The following is a 12092-nucleotide window of genomic DNA, read 5'->3' on the forward strand; positions in this document are numbered from 1 at the left end:
GCCGGCAAACGAAAACCCGCGATTTCCCTAAATCACGGACTCGGCCCGTATTGTCAAAAGTATACAAAGAAAGTACCCAGGGAGTAAACTCATTTCCAGAACGATTTTTTAAATTATTTTTTCACCACTAAAACGCATAAGACTTGTAGTTTTTAAAAATGTTTTCATTTTTGATGAGACGCTGAATAAAAGAAGTTTAATCGCCGGCAAACGAAAACACGCGATTTCCCGTAAATCCCGGCTTGGCCCGTATAGTCAAAAGTATACAAAGAAAGTACCCAGGGAGTAAACACATTTCCCGAACGATTTTTTAAATTACTTTTTTACCACTAAAACGCATGAGACTTGTAGTTTTCAAAAATGTTTTCATTTTTGATGAGACGCTTAATGAAAGAGGTTTAATAGCCGGAAAACGAAAACCCGCGATTTCCCGTAAATGCCGGGTTTGGCCCGTATAGTCGAATGTATACAAAGAAAGTACCCTGTGAGTAAACTCATTTCCAGAACGATTTTTTAAATTATTTTTTCACCACTAAAACGCATCACACTTGTAGTTTTTAAAAATATTTTCATTTTTGATGAGACGCTGAATAAAAGAAGTTTAATCGCCGGCAAACGAAAACCTGCGATTACCCTAAATCCCGGGCTTGGCACGTATAGTCGAATGTATATAAAGAAAGTACCCTATGAGTAAACTCATTTCCAGAACGATTTTTTAAATTATTTTTTCACCACTAAAACGCATCAGACTTGTAGTTTTTAAAAATGTTTTCATTTTTGATGAGACGCTGAATAAAAGAAGTTTAATCGCCGGCAAGCGAAAACACGCGATTTCCCGTAAATCCCGGCTTGGCCCGTATAGTCAAAAGTATACAAAGGAAGTACCCAGGGAGTAAACACATTTCCCGAACGATTTTTTAAATTACTTTTTTGCGGAGAGAAGCGGAGGGCGCGTCAGCGCCCGGAGCGTAGCGGAGCCCATTTCCTCATTAAATAAGCCAAATATAAGGGACGGAGGAGAGTGTATAGGATTTCCGCCCCCACTATACATCAAAATCATTGAATTTTCGTGCCACTTTTTTTTTGGACTGGGTTGCCCAGTACTTTAATCCGGTCATTCTCTTATATAATTGCTAAATTAAGCGAGACAAGGTGTTTTTTTATTGACACAACGAGGGAGTGCTTTTGTTTATTTAAAGATGGCCTAGCGTAATTTGTATATTGTATATATATATACGCAGACCCAATTAGGGCCCGCGCTCTACTAGACAACTCCCGGCAACATCCAACGGCCCACACAGTGTGCCATCTTCCCAATTTCCCTCACATGGCTTGGGTTAACCCGGGGGTATGGTAACATTCACTCGCCCATGTTGAATCGCCGTCAAGAGGAATCGAACCCCGGTCTCCCGCACAGAGTACGAGAGCTATAACCACTAATCTATGGCGCGACATTACTATTTTAGAAAAGTCAGCAACACAAAATTTGTTGGCTCTGACAGTTTTATATATGAAAAACCAAGAACCAAAAAGTTTAGAAAAGTCAGCAAAAAAACATAGCTAGCTATAGTCACATATTCTGCAAATAGTACGTTCGGTCCCCACTGATGATCAATGTTTATGTAAAGGTATGTCACGTGTAATCGTTTACGTTGGTCAGCCACAAAGGGCAGTAGTTTTCAACATTGAGGGGGAATGGAAAGCCATATTTTTGTGGACGATTGTAGCTATATTGTACACAGGTCAGGAAATAAATTTTTTTAACCCTGCCAGTGAGCATACACCAGTACGGCTCAAGTTACAGAAACGGAAATTATTGCAATATAAATATATATATCGGGAAACTTTTTGAACATGTATATACATTTGTTATTTGTTTGAGACGTTTTAAATTCTGATGCTTACATCCAACACCTGCATTTTTTATTACCAGGGCAAATTCTGACGAACGGTTATCATGCAATCGTCAACACCTATAGCTATACTGAAAATATTTAAATATATGTATATATGGATTTGACGATATTGGTTGTTAATAACTCTAACAATATTAACAGTCAAGGTACAGAAGAAAGCTTAGTAAGTTTCTGAGTATAATGTGAAACTGTTAAAATTCTGTATGCCATGTATATATTATGTATTATGCCCTGTTGGTCTAATGGCTATGACACTCATTTATGGAAATGGGAGATCTGGGTTCGAATCCTGGACAGGGCTAGGAAAAACATAACTATAATGCACGCCTTGGTAATCCGTAATTAAGCTTGCTTTTTCTATTGTTGTCTTATCAGGGAAGTTGTTTACTGTATTTTCTATTAAATTATACTATTTGATACATGTAATGAACAACTTTTTAGCCTTTAGCTAGCTACCTAGCTAATGCAAAGCCATGTAAAAAGATCATCACTAGCTACCTAACTAAAGCTAGTGAACATATAGCTGGCTAGTATAAAAGTAGCTGGAAAAAAAGAATTGTTCTTGACAGGCTCATATCTTTTGACTACACATATTATATTCAGTCGGGTAATTTTGCCCTGATTAGGAATATCTATAGGATTAAAACTGGCTAGCTAGTATAGTATCCTAAATGAAACCGACCCTTCTTTGACCCACCGGTAGGTAAACGGACACCGGATACCATGTTTATTTACATCTTAGCACTTTCTGATTGGTTAGATTATAAACAAAAAGTAATGTCATTGGCCCGTGATATATTTTTTCAACATATTTATATGCGATATATTGCGTCCGGAACAAACTGCGAATTTGCTAATGCAGACGCAGGTAACTACATTCTCGACCCCAGAGCTCTTTGAGATAAATTTGAAAGGGCTCTGGGGACGAGAATGAGGTAACTATAGTTTTTCCAAAAACAAACATTTTTTCCATTGATTTATTGGACAAAATGGAACACGTAGATTTTTCCAAACACAAAAATTCTTCGCTTTGATTGGATAAAGTAGAACACGTGGTTTAAGCGATGGAAATATACTTTTCTGGCGCCACTTTTTTCAAACCCTCTGGAAATTTACCGGAGTGTGTTGTGTTTGTTTACTTGTTATATAAAACCATTTGGCACTGAATATTTCCTTTGATATTGTTTTGTTCCATAGCATAGATTATTTGTGAGTTTAGTCAGTAAATTTTAGCTACCACAAGGGAATTAATTTAGCAAGCTTTTGTCCATTTGGCGAAAATTCATTTTTTTCTTGGTATTTTTGGGAAAAATTAATAATAAATATATATATTAGTATACATATAGAAAATTGTTCTGAAGTATTTCATTATATCGTCTGCACCAGACAGTTAGGGACCGTTCACATATTACGTAATAAATTTTTTATAAATATCCAAATAAATATCCAAATAAATATGTACAAAATTGACTACTGTATTTTTTTGTCACTATGTAGCACCTTGTAGATTTTTTGACCATTCTTTAATTTTATTATTAAACATTCATAAATAATAAGATTCTTTCTAAGCATCCGAAAATATATACAGTACACTCCCGATAACTCGAACGCCCAATAACTCGAACTTCCAGTAACTTGAACTGTTTTTGAATTCCCGTTGAACCTTCACTAATACTTTCTCACAAAAATCACTCGATAACTCGAACCCCCGATAACTCGAACATTTGTTAAGTCGAACCTGGACAGAAATTCCCCCGATAACTCGAACTTCAGAGGAAAAATGAAAACAATCTCGGTAAAAAGTGACTACTTTTCTTTCAATAATATAAATTGTTCTTCCAAAGTTGACAAAAACTTTTTTCTCCTGTATTTTAATTGACAGAGAGAGACGTTACCGCTACAGTGAAACAGAGTCACATTAGAACTTTTTTCAGTGATGTATAACTATGACTGTATTCTTGTTAGAATAGAAAAGAAAAAAAAAATTTAATAACTCGAACTATTTTCACTTATCGGCCAAAGTTCGAGTTATCGAATGCCCCGGTAAGTCGAACATTCGATAACTCGAACTATTTTTTTGGTCCCTTGAGGTTCGAGTTATCGGGAGTGTACTGTACTGATAATCTAGAAATAATTTGTGATGTTTTACAACTGATTTATTTGTGTTTTTTAGCAAATATAGAGAAAAAAATGGCGGCACAAATTAACTTAGAACTTGGTAAGTATATTATTGATTTTGTTACTATTAGTGGTATTAATAAATAAAAAAATTATACCTGTTATTATATATTATACCGTTTTTTATAGTTTCACTTTATGCTAAATTCGTGGAGCACAGGATACAACATCCTGGCTCCATGAATTATCGGTCGTTTGGCCGATGGCTAAAGCAGGGTGGGGTCGAGTGGACCAATGAAGAAGACCCCACCGAAACAGCTCCCAACATGGAATTGAGTAAGAAATCACTTTTCATGTATTCAAAATTTTGTTAGGATCTAAAACTTTGGTATACCTTAGGTATTATCTATGTTACTTATTGTATTAACCTTTACATTATTTTTTCTTTAAGTGCAAGTATGGACAAAATTTTTACAGTACAGACTTAGACATAGCGGGTCAATGGACCTAGAAGTGTTTGGACGTTGGGTGCATAATGGCGGGGTTGAGTTTTGTGGTGGGCGACGGGATCGTGGTAGAAGTAGCAGTCGTGGTTGGAGACGCGGTCGTGGTGGGAGACGCGGTCGTGGTGGGCCGTATAAGCCACAATATTAAAATGTATTTTTATTACTAACCCTTTGTAAAACGAGGTGCACTTTTTTTTAATAAAATATCCTAAATTTAAAATGGGCCTAAATATTGCCAAAATTCAAACAATTGCTAAACTATTTTTCAGGCTGAATTTAAAATAAATACTTTGAAAAAAACAACATTTTTTCCATTGAAAAAAATAAATACTTTGAAAAAAACAACATTTTTTCCATTGAAATTAACTAGATAAACAAATATTTTGTCTACCTTGTTTTACGAAGGGTTAGATGTTATTAAATTTGTTAATTATCTTAACTCTATATTGAAGAATTTTTTTATTCCCTTGATAGATTCAAAATTTTAATGTCAACTGATGGACACCATCATAAATTAAGCTATTCCAAAACGAATATCAAATGAGATATATTTTTATCCACCTTGTTGCGACGGGTAAACGTAAAGGACGGGCGATCCCGTGGATTTTTACACGGGCAGGCGTCGTCTGTCTGTTCGTGCCTCTGTTTGTCTTTTTGTTACGGAAATGTGATATATAAAGGATGGGCGACCCCTTGTTTTTTCAAAGGGCTACCAACTAGTCTCTATAATAATAGCCGTCGTCTGGCTGTGTGTTCAAAAGGGTTACCGCGTCCTGTTACGGAAACACGAAATGTGATATATAAAGGACGGGCGACCCCGTGGATTTCTCCACGGGTTAACGACTAGTCTCTTTAATAATAGCCGTATTTTGTCGGTCTGTCCGCGAGGAATACGTCGTGTTACGGAAACACGAAATGAGTTACATAAAGGACGGACGACTCCGTGGAATCTTCCACGAGTAACCGACTATCTCTTTAATAATAGCCGTCGTCTGTCTGTGTGTCCGCGAAAGCCGCGTCCTGTTACGGAAACACGAAATGCGATATATAAAGGACGGGCGACCCCGTGGATTTTTCCACGGGTTAACGACTAGTCTCTATTATAATAGCCGTATTTTGTCTGTGTGTTCAAAAGGGTGACCGCGTCCCGTAACGGAAACACGAAATGTGATATATAAAGGACGGACGACCCCGTGGATTTTTCCACGGGCTAACGACTAGTCTCTTTTTAATAATAGCAGTATTCTGTCTGTCTCTACGCAAGATGGTAACCACAGTAGCATGACATGAAATGCAGTATATAGCTAAAGGACGGGTAAACTAATTGCCTACCCTTTTCATGCCTTTTCTTATGCTGTTGCCTGTGCCTCCCATGCCTTGCTTACCCCTGCCTTGCTGTTTCCTATTCCAGTTTCCCTGCCTGCCTTTGTCGTGTCTTTGAATTGCCGTCCTTCCTATGTCTTTCCTGGTGCCTGCCTACTATGCCCTTGCCTGTGCCTTCCATGCCTTGCCTACCCCTGCCATGCTGATTCCTTGCCATCCTTCCTATGCCTTTCCTGGTGCCTGCCTACTATGCCGTTGCCTGTGCCTTCCATGTCTTGCCTACCCCCCTGCCTTGCCGATTCCCTGCCTGCCTTAGGCCGTGCCCTTTCCTTGCCGTGCTTAATGCCTTTGCCTTGGCAACCTCTCCGCAACACTTTCTATACTGGTTACCACTAAAACGCATGAGACTTGTAGTTTTCAAAAATGTTTTCATTTTTGATGAGACGCTTAATGAAAGAGGTTTAATCGCCGGAAAACGAAAACCCGCGATTTCCCGTAAATCCCGGGCTTGGCCCGTATAGTCGAATGTATACAAAGAAAGTACCCTGTGAGTAAACTCATTTCCAGAACGATTTTTTAAATTATATTTTCACCACTAAAACGCATCACACTTGTAGTTTTTAAAAATGTTTTCATTTTTGATGAGACGCTGAATAAAAGAAGTTTAATCGCCGGCAAACGAAAACCTGCGATTACCCTAAATCCCGGGCTTGGCACGTATAGTCGAATGTATACAAAGAAAGTACCCTGTGAGTAAACTCATTTCCAGAACGATTTTTTAAATTATTTTTTCACCACTAAAACGCATAAGACTTGTAGTTTTTAAAAATGTTTTCATTTTTGATGAGACGCTGAATAAAAGAAGTTTAATCGCCGGCAAACGAAAACCTGCGATTACCCTAAATCCCGGGCTTGGCACGTATAGTCGAATGTATACAAAGAAAGTACCCTGTGAGTAAACTCATTTCCAGAACGATTTTTTAAATTATTTTTTCACCACTAAAACGCATAAGACTTGTAGTTTTTAAAAATGTTTTCATTTTTGATGAGACGCTGAATAAAAGAAGTTTAATCGCCGGCAAACGAAAACCTGCGATTTCCCGTAAATCCCGGGCTTGGTCCGTATAGTCAAAAGTATACAAAGAAAGTACCCAGGGAGTAAACTCATTTCCCGAACGATTTTTTATATTATTTTTTTACCACTAAACGCATGAGACTTGTAGTTTTTAAAAATGTTTTCATTTTTGATGAGACGCTGAATAAAAGAAGTTTAATCGCCGGCAAACGAAAACCTGCGATTTCCCGTAAATCCCGGGCTTGGCCCGTATAGTCAAAAGTATACAAAGAAAGTACCCAGGGAGTAAACTCATTTCCCGAACGATTTTTTATATTATTTTTTTACCACTAAACGCATGAGACTTGTAGTTTTTAAAAATATTTTCATATTTGATGGGACGCTGAATAAAAGAAGTTTAATCGCCGGCAAACGAAAATCCGCGATTTCCCGTAAATCCCGGACTCGGCCCGTATAGTCAAAAGTATACAAGAAAGTACCCAGGGAGTAAACTCATTTCCCGAACGATTTTTTAAATTATTTTTTCACCACTAAAACGCATGAAACTTGTAGTTTTAAAAAAATGTTTTCATTTTTGATGAGACCCTGAATAAAAGAAGTTTAATCGCCGGCAAACGAAAATCCGCGATTTCCCGTAAATCCGGGGCTTTGCCCGTATAGTCGAATGTATACAAAGAAAGTACCCAGGGAGTAAACTCATTTCCCGAACGATTTTTTAAATTATTTTTTCACCACTAAAACGCATGAGACTTGTAGTTTTCAAAAATGTTTTCATTTTTTGATGAGACGCTGAATAAAAGCAGTTTAATCGCCGGCAAACGAAAACCCGCGATTTCCCTAAATCACGGACTCGGCCCGTATTGTCAAAAGTATACAAAGAAAGTACCCAGGGAGTAAACTCATTTCCAGAACGATTTTTTAAATTATTTTTTCACCACTAAAACGCATAAGACTTGTAGTTTTTAAAAATGTTTTCATTTTTGATGAGACGCTGAATAAAAGAAGTTTAATCGCCGGCAAACGAAAACACGCGATTTCCCGTAAATCCCGGCTTGGCCCGTATAGTCAAAAGTATACAAAGAAAGTACCCAGGGAGTAAACACATTTCCCGAACGATTTTTTAAATTACTTTTTTACCACTAAAACGCATGAGACTTGTAGTTTTCAAAAATGTTTTCATTTTTGATGAGACGCTTAATGAAAGAGGTTTAATAGCCGGAAAACGAAAACCCGCGATTTCCCGTAAATGCCGGGTTTGGCCCGTATAGTCGAATGTATACAAAGAAAGTACCCTGTGAGTAAACTCATTTCCAGAACGATTTTTTAAATTATTTTTTCACCACTAAAACGCATCACACTTGTAGTTTTTAAAAATGTTTTCATTTTTGATGAGACGCTGAATAAAAGAAGTTTAATCGCCGGCAAACGAAAACCTGCGATTACCCTAAATCCCGGGCTTGGCACGTATAGTCGAATGTATATAAAGAAAGTACCCTATGAGTAAACTCATTTCCCGAACGATTTTTTAAATTATTTTTTCACCACTAAAACGCATAAGACTTGTAGTTTTTAAAAATGTTTTCATTTTTGATGAGACGCTGAATAAAAGAAGTTTAATCGCCGGCAAACGAAAACCTGCGATTTCCCGTAAATCCCGGGCTTGGCCCGTATAGTCAAAAGTATACAAAGAAAGTACCCAGGGAGTAAACTCATTTCCCGAAAGATTTTTTATATTATTTTTTTACCACTAAACGCATGAGACTTGTAGTTTTCAAAAATGTTTTCATTTTTGATGAGACCCTGAATAAAAGAAGTTTAATCGCCGGCAAACGGAAACCCGCGATTTCCCGTAAATCCCGGACCTGGCCCGTATAGTCAAAAGTATACAAAGAAAGTACCCAGGGAGTAAACTTATTTCCAGAACGATTTTTTAAATTATTTTTTCACCACTAAAACGCATAAGACTTGTAGTTTTTAAAAATGTTTTCATTTTTGATGAGACGCTGAATAAAAGAAGTTTAATCGCCGGCAAACAAAAACCTGCGATTTCCCGTAAATCCCGGGCTTGGCCCGTATAGTCAAAAGTATACAAGAAAGTACCCAGGGAGTAAACTCATTTCCCGAACGATTTTTTAAATTATTTTTTCACCACTAAAACGCATGAGACTTGTAGTTTTCAAAAATGTTTTCAATTTTGATGAGACCCTGAATAAAAGAAGTTTAATTGCCGGCAAACGAAAACCCGCGATTTCCCGTAAATCCCGGACCTGGCCCGTATAGTCAAAAGTATACAAAGAAAGTACCCAGGGAGTAAACTCATTTCCCGAACGATTTTTTATATTATTTTTTTACCACTAAACGCATGAGACTTGTAGTTTTTAAAAATATTTTCATATTTGATGGGACGCTGAATAAAAGAAGTTTAATCGCCGGCAAACGAAAACCCGCGATTTCCCGTAAATCCCGGGCTTGGCCCGTATAGTCAAAAGTATACAAGAAAGTACCCAGGGAGTAAACTCATTTCCAGAACGATTTTTTAAATTATTTTTTCACCACTAAAACGCATAAGACTTGTAGTTTTTAAAAATGTTTTCATTTTTGATGAGACGCTGAATAAAAGAAGTTTAATCGCCGGCAAACAAAAACCTGCGATTTCCCGTAAATCCCGGGCTTGGCCCGTATAGTCAAAAGTATACAAGAAAGTACCCAGGGAGTAAACTCATTTCCCGAACGATTTTTTAAATTATTTTTTCACCACTAAAACGCATGAGACTTGTAGTTTTCAAAAATGTTTTCAATTTTGATGAGACCCTGAATAAAAGAAGTTTAATTGCCGGCAAACGAAAACCCGCGATTTCCCGTAAATCCCGGACCTGGCCCGTATAGTCAAAAGTATACAAAGAAAGTACCCAGGGAGTAAACTCATTTCCCGAACGATTTTTTATATTATTTTTTTACCACTAAACGCATGAGACTTGTAGTTTTTAAAAATATTTTCATATTTGATGGGACGCTGAATAAAAGAAGTTTAATCGCCGGCAAACGAAAACCCGCGATTTCCCGTAAATCCCGGGCTTGGCCCGTATAGTCAAAAGTATACAAGAAAGTACCCAGGGAGTAAACTCATTTCCCGAACGATTTTTTATATTATTTTTTTACCACTAAACGCATGAGACTTGTAGTTTTTAAAAATATTTTCATATTTGATGGGACGCTGAATAAAAGAAGTTTAATCGCCGGCAAACGAAAACCCGCGATTTCCCGTAAATCCCGGGCTTGGCCCGTATAGTCAAAAGTATACAAGAAAGTACCCAGGGAGTAAACTCATTTCCAGAACGATTTTTTAAATTATTTTTTCACCACTAAAACGCATAAGACTTGTAGTTTTTAAAAATGTTTTCATTTTTGATGAGACGCTGAATAAAAGAAGTTTAATCGCCGGAAAACGAAAACCCGCGATTTCCCGTAAATGCCGGGTTTGGCTCGTATAGTCGAATGTATACAAAGAAAGTACCCTGTGAGTAAACTCATTTCCAGAACGATTTTTTAAATTATTTTTTCACCACTAAAACGCATCACACTTGTAGTTTTTAAAAATGTTTTCATTTTTGATGAGACGCTGAATAAAAGAAGTTTAATCGCCGGCAAACGAAAACCTGCGATTACCCTAAATCTCGGGCTTGGCACGTATAGTCGAATGTATATAAAGAAAGTACCCTATGAGTAAACTCATTTCCAGAACGATTTTTTAAATTATTTTTTCACCACTAAAACGCATGAGACTTGTAGTTTTTAAAAATATTTTCATATTTGATGGGACGCTGAATAAAAGAAGTTTAATCGCCGGCAAACGAAAACCCGCGATTTCCCGTAAATCCCGGGCTTGGCCCGTATAGTCAAAAGTATACAAGAAAGTACCCAGGGAGTAAACTCATTTCCAGAACGATTTTTTAAATTATTTTTTCACCACTAAAACGCATAAGACTTGTAGTTTTTAAAAATGTTTTCATTTTTGATGAGACGCTGAATAAAAGAAGTTTAATCGCCGGAAAACGAAAACCCGCGATTTCCCGTAAATGCCGGGTTTGGCCCGTATAGTCGAATGTATACAAAGAAAGTACCCTGTGAGTAAACTCATTTCCAGAACGATTTTTTAAATTATTTTTTCACCACTAAAACGCATCACACTTTTAGTTTTTAAAAATGTTTTCATTTTTGATGAGACGCTGAATAAAAGAAGTTTAATCGCCGGCAAACGAAAACCTGCGATTACCCTAAATCTCGGGCTTGGCACGTATAGTCGAATGTATATAAAGAAAGTACCCTATGAGTAAACTCATTTCCAGAACGATTTTTTAAATTATTTTTTCACCACTAAAACGCATAAGACTTGTAGTTTTTAAAAATGTTTTCATTTTTGATGAGACGCTGAATAAAAGAAGTTTAATCGCCGGCAAACGAAAACCTGCGATTTCCCGTAAATCCCGGGCTTGGCCCGTATAGCCAAAAGTATACAAAGAAAGTACCCAGGGAGTAAACTCATTTCCCGAACGATTTTTTATATTATTTTTTTACCACTAAACGCATGAGACTTGTAGTTTTTAAAAATATTTTCATATTTGATGGGACGCTGAATAAAAGAAGTTTAATCGCCGGCAAACGAAAATCCGCGATTTCCCGTAAATCCCGGACTCGGCCCGTATAGTCAAAAGTATACAAGAAAGTACCCAGGGAGTAAACTCATTTCCCGAACGATTTTTTAAATTATTTTTTCACCACTAAAACGCATGAGACTTGTAGTTTTTAAAAATGTTTTCATTTTTGATGAGACGCTGAATAAAAGAAGTTTAATCGCCGGCAAACGAAAACCTGCGATTTCCCGTAAATCCCGGGCTTGGCCCGTATAGTCAAAAGTATACAAAGAAAGTACCCAGGGAGTAAACTCATTTCCCGAAAGATTTTTTATATTATTTTTTTACCACTAAACGCATGAGACTTGTAGTTTTTAAAAATATTTTCATATTTGATGGGACGCTGAATAAAAGATGTTTAATCGCCGGCAAACGAAAATCCGCGATTTCCCGTAAATCCCGGACTCGGCCCGTATAGTCAAAAGTATACAAGAAAGTACCCAGGGAGTAAACTCATTTCCCG

At 37.1% G+C, this 12092-nt stretch overlaps 1 protein-coding gene across 1 annotated transcript; it reads left to right on the top strand.

Moving 5' to 3' along the window:
- The first annotated feature begins 828 nt into the window (after positions 1-828).
- LOC130623790 (uncharacterized) lies at positions 829-4984 on the top strand. Its single transcript, XM_057439312.1, has 3 exons — positions 829-4134; positions 4224-4370; positions 4486-4984. Exons 1-3 carry the CDS (start codon positions 4107-4109, stop codon positions 4686-4688), a joined length of 378 nt encoding a protein of 125 aa, XP_057295295.1. The 5' UTR covers positions 829-4106; the 3' UTR covers positions 4689-4984.
- Positions 4985-12092: the final 7108 nt, after the last annotated feature.

Source organism: Hydractinia symbiolongicarpus, chromosome 13 (assembly GCF_029227915.1).
Source record: "Hydractinia symbiolongicarpus strain clone_291-10 chromosome 13, HSymV2.1, whole genome shotgun sequence".
Taxonomy (NCBI): Eukaryota; Metazoa; Cnidaria; class Hydrozoa; order Anthoathecata; family Hydractiniidae; genus Hydractinia; species Hydractinia symbiolongicarpus.

Coding starts and splice junctions, on each gene's coding strand:
- LOC130623790 (XM_057439312.1), top strand. CDS start 4,107: ATGGCGGCACAAATTAACTTAGAACTTG. Junction 4,135..4,223: donor ACAAATTAACTTAGAACTTG/GTAAGTATATTA, acceptor CGTTTTTTATAG/TTTCACTTTATGCTAAATTC. Junction 4,371..4,485: donor AGCTCCCAACATGGAATTGA/GTAAGAAATCAC, acceptor TTTTTCTTTAAG/TGCAAGTATGGACAAAATTT.